This window comes from Erithacus rubecula, assembly GCF_903797595.1.
Source record: "Erithacus rubecula genome assembly, chromosome: 1".
NCBI classification, from domain to species: Eukaryota; Metazoa; Chordata; class Aves; order Passeriformes; family Muscicapidae; genus Erithacus; species Erithacus rubecula.
The window spans coordinates 29,635,695-29,656,328 of record NC_136658.1 but is presented as its reverse complement, the minus strand read 5'-3'; the positions used below and the strand labels follow the sequence as shown (position 1 = coordinate 29,656,328).

The window sequence follows — 20,634 nt, the reverse complement described above, 5'->3', positions numbered from 1 at the left end:
CCCTTGTGTGACTGACAGCAAGCCCTTGGTCAGCCCTTTGGCTTTCAATATGCCCAGCACCAGGCTGATGCTCTTCCTTTGCTTTACTGCCTGTCTTCTGTTCAGGAGCAAATTCCACCCACTGGGCACTGTGAACCTTGGTGGTGGAGTGTGGGAGTGAACTTTCTCATTGTTGGAAATCACACCCCCCAACTCTACACAGCTGCTGAGACATGCAGTCAGCCAGCAGATGGCTGAGAAGGGGCCAGCCTGCAAAGCACCTCAGTTTTATTGCATTTCATGACATTTGGAATAGATGAGCAGAGTGAGAGGGTTAATTTCTCATACCTGTTTTCCTTTTTTTTTTTAAGAAGTGTGAGTCAGATAAAGAACCTTAACAATCTGCTGTGGCTTCAAGGTATTTTGTCAAATGGAAAGGTGTGTTTTAAATTGAACAGTCCAAAGAACCAAATTACCAATTTTCCTTAAAAACACTAATTCTGTTGAAACATATGGATGTAGCAGCATTCAACACTTGCTATCTTGGACATGCTGTTCTCTGGATTTTGTATGCCAGCATTCAGCATGTTCTAAGTATTGCTTTTAGAGACAATAATCTTTCAAGGTGGAAATAATAAGTGTAGAGATAAATTGTGTGCTTCCGGTGTGGTACTCCACTGGGATTGCAGTACCATTAATGAGGAAAGCAGCAACTTTATACCTTCTGATTTTAATAAACCAGGTACTAAACCCAGCAACAAATAAAGCTAGTGGTCTCTTCACCTTTCCCTCTGGACCAAGTCTTATGATCCTTTCTCACACTAATTTCCAATTACCGTCACCAGTTTGTCCCAGCATAATCACTAATTAAGTTCTGTATCTTGTAAAGTTCATCATGTTATAAATTCTTGGTTTGCACATCTTTTTATTAAAAAAACAAGCACCATGAAAGGTAATGGTCAGTGCTGCCTGGGAAAAAGCAAATATCTGATCAGTGCAACTATGATCATAACCTCAGTCATGATTTGGTACCACAAACACCTTCCAGTAGACCAGGCTGCTCAGAGCTTCATCCAACCTGACTTTGAATGTTCCCAGGGATGGGGCATCTACCTCTCTCTGGGCAACCTGTGTCAGTGTTTTACCACCCTCACCAAAGATATTTAGTGCCATTTGGAATATCCTGATGATATCCTGTTTGACCTCCAACTGCCAATCCAGAATGATGCCTTTATCAGTGTCCTGCATTACATTTTCTGAATCCTTGTGAACAGCAGATCACTTAGACATCCCAAATCCCACTAGACACCTGTAGTTATGGAATATAATATATAAGAAAGATTAATTTTGAGATTATAAGGAGTTCATGTGCAGTTGTCTGGATATGTGCCAAATATCCAATCTCCCATTTAAGGGGGCAGAAATCTAATCAGTATATCATGGAGCCTACACATCACTTAAGCTGACCACACTGAAGCTTTCTGGTTCACACTGATAGTATCAGTTAGATTCCACTGACTGAAATTGGTGTTTACATGCCTACCTCACCTGAGCATATTTGTAAGTTGACTTCTGGATTTAGATGCATTAAACTGGAATTGAATCATATTCTTAGGTTTACAAGGCAACACCAACCTTCTAAAGGTATCTGCTGTTAGCTGTAGGGAAGACCTAAAAGAGCAGTTCAGAAGAGACACCTAACTTAGGTTCCTAACTTGAGATAAGATGAATTCCATACATTGTAAACACAGTGCTTTTCCTGTGTGCCATATGTCTGAGCTAAAACCTGTAAATCAATATTCCACCTCAAATATTGACAGCTGAAGGTCAGCAGAGTTTGTGGTGCAGGAGTTTACAAGAGAATCTGATTTGTGGCAGACTCCTCACTGTACTGCAGTTCAGAATGGACTGCTTTTCATTTCTGTACTGGATGTACATACAATAAAAAATAACCTAGCTGTCCCTTTCTGCAGCTGTATTTTATAATACACAGTTCTCAGTAGGGAAATGTTAAATATAAAAGGTGTGAGCACATAGCTGGGGGGAGGTGACAAGTAGATAGCAGGGCTGGGAAAGACATTTTGACAAGTGGGTAGATAAGAACTTCATGAGCTCCAACAAATAAATGCAATGCTCTCTACCTGAATGCATTCAAAAAACCTAGTAGTGCATTTTTAATATTTTATTCAGGTGCCTATAGACAGATTTGGGGCCATTCAGGATGCCCTGAAGTGTTCCTTCAGGCCTCCAGCTGTAACTTCAGAAAGGTGGAGATGTCACAAAGATCCACGTCAAAGTTGTCATGCCCTTGCAGAAGTTTTGGACACCATAGAACATTTCAAAAGCACTAGATGTCTATGTTAAGGCCCCTGAATCAGACTCGAAATGGTTTTCCTTTTAAAAATTCTCTCTGAGCATATTACTAAAAAAAAAAAAAAAAAAAAAATACATTAACTGTTCCTTGTGTATGTGCTGGCAGAGTGGAGCGTAGCTGTAAGAGACGTGTACCCAGCACATAGAAACAAGACTTCCTACCTTGTGTCATGCAAAGAGTAAAAACATTTCTACTAAAACAAGAACAACACCACAGAGCCAAGAGAACATGACAGTGAAAATTGCTACCCTGTGTAAATCCCCAGTAAGCCTGAAGAAGCAGCTCTTGTGCCTGCCCAGCCTTGTGGCTAGACCTCTTTAAAAGAGCAGATTATATTGGTTAGTCTGGGATAAACTCTAAAGAGTCTTTCACAAGGCCTACAGTCACAGCATATGAATGTGTCTGAGCCAAACAGCAATTATCAAATAGAAATAAGGGCACAATTTAGCTCTTGGTACTTGTAGCACATTCAGATTATTTTAAAGCTTGTTTTCCTTCTTTTCTCCCACTGATATCCTACTGAATTATCCACCCCCTGCCAGTGCCATGTTTTGTTACTAGCTTGTCACCACTTACAAACTACAAATATATTTTGAATCACCTGGATTACTATTTGAACCCTCTCTTTGAGCAGACACCTTTAAACACAGCCCCTTGTGCTGCTCATTTCCTTGGCAGCATTGGGATGACCTTTTCTTTGGAATGGTAGATAGCAGTGATAGATCAGGGCAGGGAGAAATAATTACTGTTGACAAGGATCTGAAACAGATTTTCCAAATAATTATCTCCATGTCAATTATTTTTGCCTTTTTTTATCCTAATGGGGTTAAATATGAAGACAGATTTGATACAAGGCACAACCTTTACTGCAGTGTGGTTCTGGTTGAGCCTGGTTCCCATCCAGCTTCTTGCTGATCTCATAGAATATATTTTTTAAATCCTGGGTTTTCCCAGTTCTGTCATACTTCAGCCTCCTAAGCACTGAGACATGTAAATTAAAAAGACTGCATTAGAGAAGGTAAATATTTATGAACACAGTAGAATGGAGCTTTAACTGCTGGATGTGTCCGTTTTCAAGTGCTGCAATACTCAGAGCTTTTAGTTATCACTTGAAAAAGTGTTGGGCCTTGGATAACATCTAAGAAGAGGTATTTTCAGGGGGAAGATTACAAGATTTGTCATTTTTGATAACACTAACCAGAAAACCTGTAAGAGTTGAGCAACTCACTGTGCCAGGGAATTTTGCTGCTCCCACATAGAGGGAGCTGGGTGTAGGAGTGACATAACTTGTAAGGCACAAGGATCATGGGATCCTAGAATCTCCTGAGAGGGAAGGGTCCCACAAGGATCACTGAGTCCAGCTTCTGGCCCTGCACAGGACACCTCAAGAATCACACTGTGATAATGTGATCCCTTCCTGATGGGTGGATCTCCTGACCCACCTACCTTCAAGCTTCCTGCCCTTAATATTCAGAAAGATTATTATTGCTAGGGAAGTGTTTTCCAAGTTAATTTAGGGTCCAGTATGCTGAAGAACTTCAGAACTGTCACAGGAGAGAGCTGTGCCAGCTGTGACCTTTTAACACACCCCGTTAGCAGACCAGGCTTTCCAGCTCACTGATAAGCTTCTACCTTCATTTTTCAATCTTCACCAGAGGTTGCTGACTTGTGCCAAAAATGTCCAAGTTCAGCGCTTACCCAAGAGTGAAGTTTTCTTGGAAGTGACAACTTTTTTCTCCTACGATTTTTTAATCAGCATTTTGCATGGAAAGATCAGCACAGTGTCAGGAATATACTTGTATCACTTTTCATAAATTTTCCAAGCATTTCTCCATTAGAAAAAAAAAAAAGGTTTAAGCTCTGGTGATAGTTTAGGAGGTACATTAGCTGAAAATCCTCTCTTTATTGAGACTTGTCTGTTCTCAAAGCAGAAAAAGCTTTCTCTGATGTTTCTTCAGTCTTTTCTGAAGCTTTTTACTGTAATGGATACCTGTTAGATAACTGTCCCAGTCAGTCAGAAATACCCACACATATGGCTGGAGGTGAAAATGAAGCAACTCAGAATACAGAGGAGTTTGGAAAAGAAAGAGATGGAAGAATGGAAGGGAAGGGAAAGGAGCTGTAGGTGGTAGGTCAGGCCAGCAGTTTTAGCACTCAAGTTGAAAGGAAAGGAATTTTAAGCAAGTGCCAGAATAAATAGGAACAAATGTGAGGTCAGAAAATAAGGGTGAGAACACAGATTAAAAAAAAAGGCTAGAGGTAGATGGTAGATCAGGTAGAGAGGATCAGAAGGGAGGTGGGAGAGGAACAGCTTCAAAGGAGAGATGTGTAAGTCAGAGGAGGGAGGGTGAAATCAGGATTCACTAATGTCTTGGAGACAATTGCATGTTATGATTAGGACCAGAAAACATCCTTAAGGCAAAGTAGGGCATGATGTTTTATTGGGAAAAGGAAGCCAGGAGACAAAAATTAGAGACCTCTAAAACCTGTGATGATAAAAGCCAGAAAATGGAAGCTAAACTGTTGGGCTGTAATTATCTGAGATCCCAGGCTCTTTTCTCCCTGGGTCCTGGTACTCCTTGTAAGAGTGAGTCCCTTTGTAAACACTGAGTTAATGTGACACTTTTTCTCCTGTTCTCCCCTGTAACAGAGATGGAGAAGGCAGGAGGCACTCCTTAGCTTCCAGAAACAAGTTAGGTATATGATTTCATACTTGATGCCTACTAGGTGCCTTTTTAGACATGCCTGCCAGAGCTTTTGTACAGGTGTGTTTGATAAATTACAGCTTCACTGCCTTTTCCTGTCTGCTGGCTGCTGATTTAACACCTCGTGCATTGCTTTTCCACAGGCTCTCCAAGAGGAGATTAACGTTTCCGGCAGTAAAATAAAAGTGAGTTACCTGAGCAGTCGCACAGCTGGCTACAAATCAGTGCTGAGGATCAGCATGACCCACCCCACCATCCCCTTCAACCTCATGAAAGTCCACCTCATGGTGGCTGTGGAGGGACGCCTCTTCAGAAAGTGGTTTGCAGCAGCTCCAGACCTGTCCTACTATTTCATCTGGGACAAGACAGATGTCTACAGCCAGAAGGTGTATGGGCTCTCAGAAGCCTTTGGTAAGTGACACCAGGGTTTTTGCCTCCTTTTAGAAGCAGCTAAGTGGCAGTGAGAGACCTTGTCCTAAATCAGTATAGTCTGACTGCAGGCACGTGAAATGGTCCCTGCAGATGCACTGCAGCAGACATTCCCAGCAGATGAGTCACAGAATGGTTTGGGTTGAAAGGGATCTAAAGACCATTTAGTTCCAATGCCCCAGTCATGGGCAGGGATGCCACCCATTAGATTGGGCTGCCCAGAGCCCCATCCAGCCTGGCCTTGAGCACTCTCAAGGACAGAATACAAGCACTTATCTGTTCTCTGGCTCATGGCCCAGCACGTACATCCTGAGCTGCTCCCATCAAATTCATACAGAAGGAATTAACTGGGACTAGAAGCACTTGGCTGCCTCTCACCTACAGCCAAAAACTGTCAACACTGCTTTGAAAGGAGTCCCTAGGACAGAGCCCTGATTGCCACTGCTCCTTGTGCCTGACCTTCAGGATTGGTCTAATCTTAGTTTCCCCTTCATTACCCATTCAAGAATGCCATCCCATACTGGGTGTTTAGTGAGCAGAGGTAATGCAGTTCTGCAGTGATTGGTTCCCATCTGTCAACACCCAGTTGATATTCTGTTGCAGGTCCTCATCTGAGTCTAGACTAGACCTTTCAGGCTCAGGAAATGATGCCAGGAAAATGGGAGACATCCCAAATTGGCAATTACAGCTCCTGTTGACAGAAGGATGGTTCACTGATGCCTCACTGCTTAACTGAAGCCAAGTCTTCTTAAAGGAGTTGCAGGATGCCTGGTTTTCCAGGAGTAAGAATAGGTGCCTTCCCTTCTCACACAGGCTCAGCTGCCTTGGGCAAGCTGGATGATACACCCTGCTGAGCCTTACCCAGCTCACAGACCACACTGAGAAATGTGTCCTGGTAGCATAATCTGAAGGATTCTGTGTGCATGCTCTTTAAGATGCTAGAGCATCCATGGGTTCTGGAGTGCTCCATGAAACAACTCTGCATCTCCAGAATATCCAAGCAGGTCTGAGGACATCAGCATTCATGCCTTCAATGATTCCCACCTCCAGAACAGTGGAAAATATTGACCTTTCATATCCTAACTTACATTTTTTTCTGATGCAATCTGCAAAAGGTTATGTTTGGTGGCGAATCCTGAGTTCTCTCAGTGCTCAGCACTTTTCAAAGAAAATGATAAACTTGTAAGATCAGTCCTTTTTTTCCCTATCTAATAAAAAAAGATCTATGTAATTGCTTTTCATTTGTGTGAAACTTGCAGTTCTGCTCTGCTTCAGCTGTAAAGATTAGAAGAAAAGCAGACCAATGAAAATGGTCCTGCTTCTTCTGAGAAAATCGTAAAGGGATCATTATTCTATCAAAAACATGCTTCTCCTTCTGCTGACATATTTCTAAGCAACTCCAGGGTGTTCAGTGGAGTTACTCCTGAAAGGCTCTGATAAGACATCATGGCAAGCAAACTTTTGACATTAACAATGATCACAAGTCAGCCTGGCTGAGACTTCTGCCTCTGAGGGACTCACTGCCCCATGCATGAATTGTGCAAGTCTTTACCTTCCAAGAAAGATCATGATCAAGATCAAGTTCCTGGCATACACTCTTTGATCAAAGAAAGTAGACAGAAGTAAAGTTCTCTCATCTGAGACTCCAGCACTGGTTTACTCTCAAATCATAGAACATCCTGCATTGGAAGGGACTCACAGAGATCAAGTCTCAAACTTAAAATCCATTGTTCTAAAATACATTATTAAAACAGCATCTTTTAAATTTTTAGCATATTCACCCAACACCTACAAGGGCATTGACCTTTTTAAATGCAGAATAGACTTTGAAGAGAGAAAATATTAGGATTGTGCATTATGATGATGACATGTTTAATTAAATTAGCAAATTGCTGTAGAAATGCTCTTACCCCTGCTCAGTTGTGACTCTTGTGTGTTCTGGCACTGCATTTCTGGTGTTACTAATCTAAGGAGTCTTTTGTTTCTCTCATCTTCACAGTTTCTGTAGGTTATGAGTATGAATCCTGTCCAGACTTAATCCTATGGGAGAAGAGGACAGCTGTGCTTCAGGGTTATGAAATTGATGCTTCCAAACTTGGAGGATGGTCCCTGGATAAACATCATGCCCTCAACATACAAAGTGGTAGGTTGTCTGTGACACATAACAGGAATAATACAGTGTTGCATGACTCAGTTGCTACTTATCACTAAGAATTCAAGAAAAAGAAAGGATAAAACCTGACCAATATATGTGCTCTCTCATGTATTTTACTAACAAATTATTTCTAGCAAACTACATTTAGAAGCAATTTTGTGTGCCAAATGTAAAAGAAGCTGGTCATCATGAAGTAGTTGAATGTTAGCCCAACTTTCTAGTGTCATAAAAGAAGGGTATTAACAAGAAAATATTCCTAAAGTAATGAAGGGGAGCCTATTCAGATTGGAGCTGTCACTAAGCATAAATCCACCCAGAGGCATCTTCCAGTGTGCCAAGTGTACTTGCAAAACAAGAGGCTTCATAGATCCCAAGGGAGAATGGAAGGTTCCAGAGTCCTTGAAGACTGCTGAGGACTGCAGTAGGGAGGCTTAAAAGCTGATCAGAGCATGTTCAAAGGAAGCACTGTCCCTTTGGATAATAGAGGGATGGGAGCAAACATCTAATTCAACCCATATCACTGCTGACAGCACTACACTTAGAGGGAAAATAGGCAGAGCTCCTCTAAAGCCTGGCAGATGAAACATTTCTCTAGAGAATGTCCCATGGTCTTTCTGGCCCTTACTTTTCCGTGAGCTATGGAATTACTGGTTTTTTACCTGGTAGACTGCAAATTACAGGGTAAGGAGGAACAGACAGGGCAGGTGAAAATCCATAAGATGCTAAAAGGTGTATTTCATCCAAACATAAAGACAGTCTTGTTCTCCCTACATATTTTCCTTCTGCAGGAAATGTAACAGGTCTAAAAAAATAATTCAGAAAAGAGGCTTCTCATTTGAAATTATCACAAAACAACACTATGAAAGATGATAAACCTTCTTGCTACTTAACAGCTTCCCCAGCTGGCATGCAGCATTGTCAGTTTGTGCTCCCTTTGGTCTCAGTCTCTTGTTTCTTTAATCTCCATTACACTGTTTTCTCTCTCTCTAGGCATCTTGCATAAAGGAAATGGGGAAAACCAGTTCATTTCCCAGCAGCCACCTGTAATTGGAAGCATTATGGGCAATGGCCGCAGACGGAGCATTTCTTGTCCAAGCTGCAATGGTCTGGCAGATGGAAACAAGCTCCTGGCTCCTGTTGCCCTAACATGTGGGTCTGATGGAAGTCTTTATGTTGGAGATTTCAACTATATCCGAAGGATCTTTCCCTCTGGCAATGTCACCAACATACTGGAGCTGAGGTACTCTGTGCTGAGTGTGCCATTAGAGTAATGTTCTTAAGTTCTGCTGAAAACCTATTTACCCAAAAGAAAAATGAGCAAAACTCTTTAAAAAAAAAAAGCAAACAACACAGCAAGACAGAGAAAAAGCTGTCTGGATCTGCCTCTTCTGCAACTGTGCTGACTTTGATTTACACCAGAGAAGCACAGGCCTAGCAAGTTCTTCCAGAACTGAATCACGTGCCAAAAATATTGACACATTTCTCTGCTGCTAAATCAGGCTGTGCTGATGTCTGCCTTTTCCTGTATTCAGAAACCAGTGGGAAAGCTGGAAATTAGCAAGCAGCCTGTGAGATAACCTAAACTTGAAAGGACACAGAACTGATGATGATATGTAGAGGTGAATCAAGACTGATAATCATTCATAATTTAGAGATGATCACTCTAGGCAGTCACAGGCTGAGGTTTTCTAGTTGTTTTTTGAGGGGACAGCTGTAGCAGCCTCCCCTCAGTTCCCAACTGAGCAGCAGTGTCAGACTGAACATGCAGATGGAGCATCTGGATGTAAGCAGAGAGTTTCCTTTTAATGCCATAAAGCAAAGGAAAAAAAATACACCAGAAGAAATAACAAGGAAGGAGAAGGAGCATCCATTAAAAACAATGAAGCAGAGGCAGGAGTATGATTTGTCACAAGTTCTGAGAATATGGAATAAATTGTGGCTGAACCAAATTTCAAATTGAACTCACTGGGGATGTTTTTCCTATCTAAAATTTCCACAACAAATACAAGCATCCACTTCAAAGCAGTGGGGCCTGATTCTGGGCTCCACATGGCCAGACAAGCCTCACTCCAGGAAAGTCAGATTGAGTTAAGGGAGTATTCCTGAATGAGTCTTCTGTGCTTGACAGGCCTGAACTCAGGTCCTGAGAAATCAGTATGAGGATAGCTTGGTAGGAAGGTTCATTATTCCCATTCACCTCTCAAGATCTGGCCTGATAGTGAGAATCTTCCCAAAAGTAAGACCCTCCCTCCTCAGATTTAATATCCACTGCTGCTGAGGACAAACATAATACTGCATTTCTGCAAGGACTACAGCCAAATTTGTGCAAGATCCCCTTAGTCCCTCGTGCACAAACACACCATGGTCATTAAATCTCACCAAAAGTCTTACTTGGCACTCAGAACAATCCTTGTAGATCATGGTATATGGAAAATAATAAATCCAGACAGCCACCAGAAGGCTGGCACTTACAGAATAGCTGCCTTTGTATGTGCACCTCAGAGGGCTGGGGAACCTTTCAGGTAAGGAAGCACCTCATTTTTGCTATCCTGTACCATGATACATGAGAACATAATATCTCTCATGTTTGTAAGGTGGGAAGCTGGGATAAACCTTCAGACATGGTCCTCATTAGAGTGTAATATGCTTCCAGTGCCAGAAAGTTACTTTAATGACCAAAGGTGAGATTTCCAGAAGAGCCTAGGTAAGCCCAAATCCCACTGCAACGGAGTAGGATTAATATCTCTTTCCCAGAAGTACAATTTTGAAAACCCAATCCCTGTTTCATTGTCAGTGGAAATACCAGACCCAACAGAGGTTTTGCAAAGCATTTCCTCATTGGGGAAGAGAAAATTGGAAGCCTTGACAGAATAGCCTTTCTGGCTGTTGTGTAGAGCCACAGAGTTAAATTTGCTCCAGAGTTAAATCTGCTGCAACAATTGCTGCTTCATCTGTGCAAACACTCAGGTTACTGGATCTAATAAACATTTCTTCACTCTGGTGTGCTGTAAAGTAAGTGGATTCAGATGGCGGCTGGCTAAAAGCTGTGGAGAAAACCATTGCTTTTGGACTAAATGGAGTTTGCTTGTGTCTTCTCAAATCAGCATCTCCTTTGAGATTAATACCCTCACTATTTGGCTCTGAGGTTTGTTTACAGGGGTAGCTTTGGAGTGTGGTGTTCTGGAAAGCAAATGCATGGGGGGTTACAGAGAGCTGCAGCTGGGTGTGTAACTTAGACCTATGAAAAATGTCCAGCTCGGCGTAATTTCAGTCCTCTGGGCTGGAGTTCACAAGGTTACAGCAATGAACTGCCACCTGTAACTGTGCAACTCTACCTTTGTAAATCACAAGTTGTTGCTTTGAGGGTGAAAAGAAACTGTAAAGGTATCTGCATCTACATCTATTTAGCTCATTGCTGCACTGACTGATAGATAAAGTCTGATGGTCCTATCTCTTGTGTGAGTGAATAACTCCCAAGCAGGTGAGATCACACTTCCTTTGTGATATGCAGCAGTACATAGTGAGCTCACTGCCAAGTAATATCCAATGTAAAATACATCATTGTCATTCCAGCTAACTCTTTATTTATTATTGCATTGTATGATACAGTTACTGTCAAGTTTTCAATCTGCTAATAATACATCGAACTGAGCTGCTAACACCTCATTCTTTCTTCTATTCCCTGCTTTCCTGTCTTCTGTCAGAAATAAAGATTTCAGACATAGGTAAGCCAACCAGTGGAGAATTCTTATGCTGCTCCCTGTCTTGTTGCATGTTTTTACACAGTGAGCCACAAGTGCCATTTCCAGATGATTCAGTAGCAAATGAAGCTGGCGTGATTAAAACTGGCGTAGGCAATCAGTCATCAGAACTGGGAGCCATTAATCACAATGTGAGCCATGCAAGCTTCTGCATGAGCTGTTATAGCTGGAGACAGGGGAAGTACAGGCATGAGATGCAAGGTAACAGGAGAAGGAAGGGGGGAAGAAAAATGGGTGGGAATTAACAAAGAAAGTACAATGAAAACAGCATCAGGGTACAGATCACTGGAACAACTAGGATGGAAAAATAATTCTCACACAGTGGAAAGCCTTAATTTGAGTTTGGGGGGTGTAACAGGCATAATGAAGATCCCTGTGTGCCCCAGCATCACCCACCCAGGGAAGTTAGTTTTTGTAACATTTTTCAGTCTGAGCTTTCATAGAGAGCTTTGACACGTGAAAGTCTGTCAGGCTGAAATAGGAGGTAGAGCAACTCAGAACCTTAGCCAGGAAATGCAATAAAAGAGTAATGACAAGAAAACAAGATTAAAGAGAGACTCCTAAATTGGAGCTTTGTCACTAAGAATATTTGTCACTTGGGTTCACTGGAGTTTCAGTGGGTTTGATCCAATCAGTTGCATTCCAGAAGATGTCAACTTCCTGTCACTGCCTGTGTTTGCAAGGACTTCTCTGACTCTGACAAGTTTCCCATCTTTCTCCCTGGTTGCTTTTCTAAAGCAGAAGCTTAGACTGTGTGGAGTTGGGATTTTTGTGTGTGTGTGTTTAGTTTTCTTTTGCATTTGGGATTGGGGATTTTTCTTGCTACTTGCTTTTCATTTACTTTTTCTTTGACTTTATAGAGGCTGTGCTAAACCAGAAATGTTCTTTTATCTGCATGCCTGGAAATGAAATAGAGTAGAAACTGATTTTTTATCCTATTGCCAGAACAATAACAAAGGGCTGAGCTTCACAATGTAATTGACTGGCCCAAAGCATCTATTAGCAGGGCTGGGAAGTTGTACCCAAGACCTTTTCACTGATTGTCCTCATCAGGCTGAGTTCCAGCCCCCCAGCTACTCTTGCACATCATTTGAAGGCTATAGAAAAATTCATTTCTCTTTGGAACAGCCAGGTTATATGCCTAATGCCCCAGAAATACACAGCCACTAAAGTGCATCTGCTTTGACAGTGAAGGGCAGCAGCTAGGTGCCTGTTATGAGAAGAGGTTTTGTGTATGAAAGCAATAACTAAAGGAAGATCTATGGACTGGCCTCAGATGCTGCACATTGGCAAGCAGAGTTGGCAGGGCTTCAGCCTTTAGGCAGTTCCTAAAAACTAAGAAATTAAGTGAAAGAAATTTAAGACATGCCTGCTTCAGTGTAGCCCAAAAGGGATCAGGGAGGGAGGAAGCAGGTGAGGGGTCCAGATCAGATCTGTGCCTGCATTGAAGGAGTCACCCATCTGTTAGTGCCTGTTCTGTGACATGTGCTTTAATGCTTCTTGCTAGGAGGTCTCTTTGCTCCTGACCCTCAGGGAAATGAGGGGGTGTAGTCTCAGCTAAAGTTCAAGTTGTTTGAACTCCAGAAGGTCCTAAGCTTGACACTAGTGACCAGCAATGGTGCAAAGGGTGAGATCCACAGGGCTGAATCTTAGTGGTTTGGAAAAGCTGAAATCTGTATGCTAAAGCTGCCTCAGTTCAGGAGAAAGGAATTCCTCCCCAATATGTAGGCTGTGGTGAACTTGATCTCCAGAGGTTCTGGAGCTACCCACTAAGAGGCTTGGCTCTAAAGCTCTGTGTGTGTAGCCAAGGTCTAACTCTGCAACAGCCTAAATGAGGGATAGCTAAGCCAAAAAACATCACCAAATCATTATATGCCTTCTCTGCAGGAACATGGAGAGCAGTGAGGCATTTCTGTCTTGATGGCCAAGACAGAAAAAAATGACTACCTTTTTTTTTTTTTTTTCAATTTAAATTAATTTAAATTCCTTTCTTGTTTCCATTCATACTGTAGAAAGAAGTGTACAATTAATAACAAAGAAAGGTGTCTCAGCAAACAGCCCTAGGATCAGATAAAAAGTCCCTTGCAGTCTCTGGCTTGGCTTATGGCATTGCTATAAAGTTTTATTGTCCAGTGTGTCACACTAGAAGAGCTTTGGGCATCACACACAAACTGCAAACACTAAAAGACCAAGTGTAAATTCAGCTCACTGCACTGTGTGGCCTCCTTAGGTATTAATCTATTGAATGTCACCCAGGGAAAACAGACCAGTATCTCACACAAGCTACAATTAAATCCTCTGGTTCTGAGCTGCAGGGTGCTTAGCATGGAGCCATGGAAAAACAGCCCCACTGAACAAAAACCTCCTGGCTGCAGGGGTTTGGTAGTTCTTTAGTCACCAGCAAATGTACGTGTCCAGCAAGGCTCAGAGGGGAAGTGGGTAGCTGGCACAGAGAAGGTGTTTTTGTGTCCTTAAACAGATACATCAGATCCAAAGACACCCCAGGGGTTTATCCAGGTCAGTGGTGTGGGTAACTAATTTTGTTGGTGTGACTGCTCCTGTCTGTTGACCACAGTGGGAGCCAGAGCTGTACAGTTACCAGTAACAGAAGTTATCCTTTGAGGAGGTGATAGATGCCCTTGAGTTTGAGAAACTAAGATACAGTTCATCTTGTAAGATAAATGTTGAAAATAGTCAGACAAGTCCTGCCCTTAAAGCTGGTATTTCTCTCCACTGTTTATAAAGGGAATTAGGGCAACCAGCTCTGATGTGAGCATCCACTTCATTACCATCTAAAGCTTGGTGTTATGAATCCCTTGGCATTCTACAGAAACCAATAGAAAGGTGCAGTCTGCTGTGATGATGTTTTGTAGGGAACCTGCTGAAAAAAGGGACCATTTCCCTTTTCTCATCTCTATTCCTTAGAGACTGGCTTCCCACTCTGGAGCAGGAGGTTCCTTCCTAGAACTCCTCCAAAGCATGAGCTCTGGGCTCCAAGGGAGAATACCAGCCTTGGGTCAAAGCTGTGCATATATCATAGTACAATTGAAGCAATCCACAATCCAAGTCTCATGCCTCTGTCAGCTTATCCAACTTTGTATCCCATTTCTTCCCTATACCTGTGTGTGAGGAATCTCATGAAGTACAAACACCTTAAAATAGAATCTGAACCTCTTAACATACATGCAGAGTTCCCTAAATGGTACTGGCACTATGCTGTCCAAACAATGAGAATGATAAAAGGGAGAAGGCAGATATATGGATGAGACTATACACAACCCCAAACAAGTGGGATCACTGTGGCTTGGAAGATTTCCCTGTGCTTTCCCAGTGCATCACTGTGTCACAAGTACACAGGGAAACAGTGTCACCTCCATTTCACTTTGGCTTGCAGAACCATGAAACTGTTCTCATTCCCAGTGAGTGCACCATCATGCCCACTAATACCCATCACAGTGTCAGTTCTTGGCTAGGGTCCAGCCCATCCCATCACTACAACTTCAGTGTTATTGCTTCAGGGCATTTAAAATATCAATGCATTGCCCAGGTTTTCTTCTAAAAAATTGTAATAGCTCAAGGAACACTCTGAATGGGAAATCAGCTCTTCCTCCACAGTCATTTTCTAGTGGCAGTGCCAATATGGGGGATAAATGTTCTAGGACTACAAATAGTGTAGCCCATCAAGGCTTTTGAATAGTAGTCTTGTCTTTTGTTTTGGACTGTTACCTAGCTGAGAAATGTGAGAGGATGAAAGGGGGAAAAAAGTCGTCTCTGCTTCACCCCAGACATATTTATTTCAGTTGCTGTTCAGTCCAGCCCAATTTACCACTTGGATTTGCCTATTGATTGTGGCTTTAAATAAAAAGTGAATCTCCAATGTTCCTGGCTCCACTGCTCTATCACAGATAAAGGGAAGCAGTTTGGCAGATTTTTACATGACCAGCATGTGTTTATTTAAGCATCTTTCACCCTGTAGGATCTCAAAGTGACAACCCCCCCCCCCCCAAAAAAAAACAACAACAAAAAACCCCACAAAAAACAGTGTATAACATTGCAATTCATGCCAGGGCAGAGCATGATATTGTCTCTCTGCAGTGCTGAAAACAGTTGGCAAAAGCCAGGGGGGTAAATTCCAGCTTGACCATTTTGAACAGATTGTTTCAGTGTCTATTCTATACAAGAGCTGGGAATAGAAAATTGTTTTAAGAGCTCTCTTTTTTACAGAAGATTGTAATCAATAATAAAATCCACCAGAGTGAAGCTGTGCAATCCAAAAAATAAATCACAACAATAGTGCTGGGAGAGGGGAGCAGGAATTTCTCCCTGTCCCCATTTTTCACCATCTCTGGGTAAGTCATTTGCCTTTGCCCATCTGCACACAACCTACTCTAAAACTCAGGGAAAGTTATCTGTGCTTGCCAGTCAAAGATGGTAAGGGATTGCAAAGTGTCACTAAAACTGTCCTCCTCTTGTCCACCTCCCATGCAAAATAGAGATTATGAACAGCTCAAAATCTTACTGACAGTCAGCAGGGCTTTGTTAGGACAGTCAGCAGAAAATGCAAGGCCCTGATCAAAATGGATGATGGATTCCCACAGGGAACTTCTTCCACCAGGGTTGAAGCCACTTGCTTAGTGTGAGTGGCATGCAGGTAAATGAAATAATACCCTCCCAGCCTGCTGTCATTGGGAAGGAATACAGATGGAGACTGAACTGTCAGGCTGGAGCTGTCTTGAAGGTCAGAGCATTTTATTTAGCAAGAATCAGTGTCATTTTTGGAGATGAAATCTGTTCAGACTTTAATAGGATAAATCACAAGGGATATTCCAGAATAAATCAGAGAGGTGCTATTCCCCCACTCCCATAGTATTAAATAATTTGAATGAATTTACTGCTTTTTAAAGAAGAGAATAACTCAGTAATTTTTACATGTCTGAAGAGGGGGTAATTTTCCTAACATAAAGGTTGAGAGGAATTCTCTATATGCAGAATAGAGTCAACTGTGATCGACACTATCTAGTCAACTTTTCCTGGAACAATTCCAATAGGTGCAAAATTGTGAACTGTGGCCTAGATTTTTATTATGAATTCTTCAGACTTGATGAGTTTGGACAGCTTGAAGGTGTTCTGGAGGAAAGTAGATACTTTTCATACTTCTAATTACTACTTAGGATTTCATAGAAGGAAAATAAATCTGTTCAGAACAGATATTAAAAGTCTAACCTGTTGGTTTCAGGCTTAGAAGAGATGCAGCTCAATACACACTTGTAGTCAACAATTTTAATAAAAGATATTAATAACTTTAGTATCTATGTTAAAATTCATTTAAAGTCCTTGCAAGACAATTGTTTAAATTTTATCTAAACCCATCTGGTTGTTTTTTTTCTGACCAGTCCTATTGGATGCTTTCCATAAAGTGGATTCTAGTCATTAATTTCTTCGGTCTTGGGCTCATTTAATGTTGCAGTCATAGAGCTAAAAATATTATCATTCTGTCTGCTCATCCCATTTTCTCAGCCACCCTTTCTTGTGTCCAAGGAAACAGTAAGCAGAGGGTGTTCAACAGGGAACTGATGTTCAGGTTCCTCAGCCTACTACCAGTTCATGCTTCACTTGGGGCAAAATGTGCCACTCAGGGAATTATTTAGTTTCTCTCATCATTGAGGTCCAGCTGAATTCAGGGCAGAATTCTCTTAATCTCCCTGGGGGCAGGACAGAACTTTAGAGTCTTTGCTGGAGTCAAGCAAGAGTGCCAGATGAGTCTAGATGCAGTGATCTTGCAGGGTGTATCTTCAAGTGCTTTATACAAGGAGTCCCCTTTGTATTAATCTTTGTTGGGAGGGCAGATTTTTTTTCATTATTATTTGTTTTATCTCCCTACAGACCCGTGTTTTCCCTTCACTTCCTGGCACTGCACAAATACCAGTTTCAGCACTATGTCTATAACAAGTAAATTAAGCAAACACAGGCACTGGGACTCAACCTGTAGTAGTTCCTGGCATGGTTTGGGCTCAGATCAGAGAGCCCTTTCCTTTGGTTGCCTCCCTCCATGCCAGAGAGCATCCCAGCCACAGCAATTGCTGATGAATACAGCTTGGGATCCTGTACTGTAACACACTGTGTACTGACCTTATCCAAAACAGCACTCCTTCACTTTCCCAGTCTTTCTACCCTGTGTGTTTTTATTCTCTAAAGCATTTGCATTGCCTGTTGACTTAAGGAAACACATCATCCAAAAAATTAATTATGTTATACCCTTGTTTTTCAGCCACAGCCCAGCTCATAAGTATTACTTGACCACAGATCCAATCACCGGCTCCATCTACCTCTCGGACACCAACAGCCGACGCATCTATAAAATCAAGTCAACCACATCAGTGAAAGACATTGTGAAGAACTCTGAGGTCTTGGCTGGAACTGGGGATCAGTGCCTCCCATTTGATGATACCCGCTGTGGAGATGGAGGCAAAGGCACTGATGCCACCCTTACAAATCCCAGGGGTGAGACTGCTTCTTCTCCATTGGCTTTTTTAAAGGGGGCTTTTTGAAAGCAGCTTGTTTAGTCACAGTGGAGATTGCTCTCCTCTCCAATTCTGAAACACATCCTAAGGGCTTGCTCCTGGAAATAAGTGAGTATGTCTCTCCCTCAGCTAGTCATGTCATGGTTCTTCATATGCGCATGGCTGGGAGGAATGCCACACCAGAGGGGTTCAGTGAAGGGCACATGTCCAGAGGGCAGTGGAATAAATCCACCCATCACTTTTACACCCATTGAGCCACTCCTCCTTACCAACACTGCTTGGTCCCACCCAACCTAGGCAGGATTCACTAGCATTCAGTTCACTGAGGCTTTCTTGGCATTAAAAAAAAGCCCTATAAGCATTGCTGTGGATACACACACACACACACACACACGTATATAATAAGGCAGCAAAATAGCGTACAGCTCAAAGATACGCAAATGGTGCTTTAGACATTGACATATATCACAGCATCCTACTGAAATCCTGTAGGGGGTGGATGCTAACTTTGATATGGGAGTAGTCTAATTCAGCTTAATTTTACCTGCTTCCAACATACTGAAATGTGATAAAAGCACAGTTGAATCAGAATAAAAGCATCACACAGCCTTCAAGGCTGTGAACTAAATTGTTCAAAACAGGTTTCGCCAAACATATGCAGTCCTGTGTGTAGCCAAGACTTCAGTCTGGCAATCTCAAGGTAACAAGCTCTGCAGATGGAGGATGTCGCTCCTCCCAGCTGTCCACAGCTCCTCAGAAAGAAAAGAATAAAAACACATGGGGGGATAGAGATGAGGTGGGGGGGATAGAGGGATAGTGATGAGATGGAAGGCATTGCTTGTACATAGATTTTCAGCCATGTTTGTGAATAGGGCTGAGAAGGACACCCATGCAGGAATGGTTTTTTGAGATGTGGCATTTTTGCCTGTTACACATCATCTTCTGCACAGCTGTTCAGAGTGCAAGGAGTTATTTATAGTTCCTGGCTTTGACATCAGTGTGCTGCAGGTTTTCTTTTTCATTGCATCGGGGAGTGGTAGCTCCCTCCTTCCTCACCACAAAAACGGCCAAGCCTATCCCAACCTCTTTGTAAAGCAACCCCTCAGCAAAACCTGGGGATCCTTTAGCAAGTGTTCCTGCCCATGGCAGCAGGTTTGGACTAGGTGACTTTCAAAGGCCTCTTCCAACCCAAACCATTCTGTGATTTTATGGAAAGTAGTTTCACTAAGAGCAGGTAAGAGCTGTGGCTGCCCCATCTCTGGAAGTTTTCAAGGACAGGTTGGATGGGGCTTTGATCTACCTGGTCTAGTGGAAGCCCATGGCAAGGGTCTGTAACTAAATCATCTTTAAGGTCCCCTCCAACCCAAACCCTTCAATGATTCTATGATTCTCAGGAGGTTATTTTTCATGACATAGAGATGATGTTGTTACTGAATACAAGAAACCCAAAATGATCTAATGAGCTTTTGTATCGGGTCTGGCTGTGAATTTTTTTTTCCCCAAAAAGTATCAAAACCTAAACTTCCACCTTTGTAATATTCAAAGAGTCCAGCATAGTTTCCAGGCACTCCAGAATCCCATGATGTAACCATTATACTGGGCTAAAGTATTGCCAGAAACATAGGTATAAGTAAAGGAACAGATACTGGCGGTCAGTTTGCTGTGTAGAATTTGTCTCACTGAAATGAGAAGGCTGACTGAAAAGAAAATTAAGTGACTTGGGCAGAGAGATTCAGGCAGTCCAGCAGATCAATCACGAGATCAGGGAATCCAGAAATCTGTAATCCAATTTTCTGCTGCTCTTTGAAGTTCAATCAGTGCAAAAAAAGAAAAATACTCCACCACTTTTGTTACTCTTCTGTTCTCCCTTTTACAGGATAAGAGGGATATTATTCATTTCCATCCATGGGTGAATGTTACAAGGTTTAGATGACTTATGTTTCTGCTTTACTATAGCAAACAGCTCTGGAGTTCAAAGTTTTCAGCACTGAAATCCTTCTTGTTGGCAACTGAAGCTCTCAGGAGGCCATTCTTCCACCTCAATCATATAACAGCAAAATTCATGCATTCATTCCTCATAGCCCCAAAATTTCACAAAACAGAAGTAAATTGAGAGTGAAAGAGAAAATGACATGAAGGCAAATGACAACAAGAAAATAATAATACAGAAAGCCCACACTGCCAATAGAAAGCTCCTAAACAGTGTTCCCTGATCTGATTGTAACCTGACTTTGTAAATTCTGCTGAGGCAACAACTGTGACTCACTCCCCAGTCCCCTCAATAAATGATGAACATTGAAAACCCATGCTGACAATGTAATGTCACCATTGTTTATACCTTCACAGTGGTTCATCCTAGCAGAAAAATCCAGCAAATGCTCTTCCCTCATGTATTCATAATAGTTTGAAATAAAATTGATTTATTGTGTAAGTAACCAGTAGATCTCAAGTGACCCTCTGCTTCTTGGCAGGCAAACAAACACTCATAAGTGAATGGTCAGAGGAAATTAGAAAACTACTCTGTAGCTATAGAGATATCAGCTGGCCAGGGAAGGACTTGGAAAGTCAGTTTTTCAAGCAGTGTTGCTCTTCACAGGACTCTGCTTTTTAAGCCTAAAGCTGTTTTTTTTGCTCTGATCATAATTGCTTCATGCCAAGTAGTATTTCAGTATTTTAAGGACATCTTTGCACTTTTTTTAAAAATTGTAAG

The 20,634-nt window shown here is 42.0% G+C and overlaps 1 protein-coding gene across 4 annotated transcripts in view; it reads left to right on the top strand.

The window, feature by feature from the left end:
- The window catches only part of TENM4 (teneurin transmembrane protein 4), a 587,508-nt gene that overhangs the window by 517,293 nt on the left and 49,581 nt on the right, over nucleotides 1-20,634 (top strand). For all 4 annotated transcript variants that reach the window (XM_079300958.1, XM_079300961.1, XM_079300960.1 and 1 more), the window contains 4 exons: nucleotides 5,202-5,469; nucleotides 7,487-7,630; nucleotides 8,633-8,882; nucleotides 17,672-17,904. In XM_079300958.1, the coding sequence (XP_079157084.1) occupies nucleotides 5,202-5,469; nucleotides 7,487-7,630; nucleotides 8,633-8,882; nucleotides 17,672-17,904 (895 nt within the window). The remainder of the gene's footprint in view (nucleotides 1-5,201; nucleotides 5,470-7,486; nucleotides 7,631-8,632; nucleotides 8,883-17,671; nucleotides 17,905-20,634) is intronic.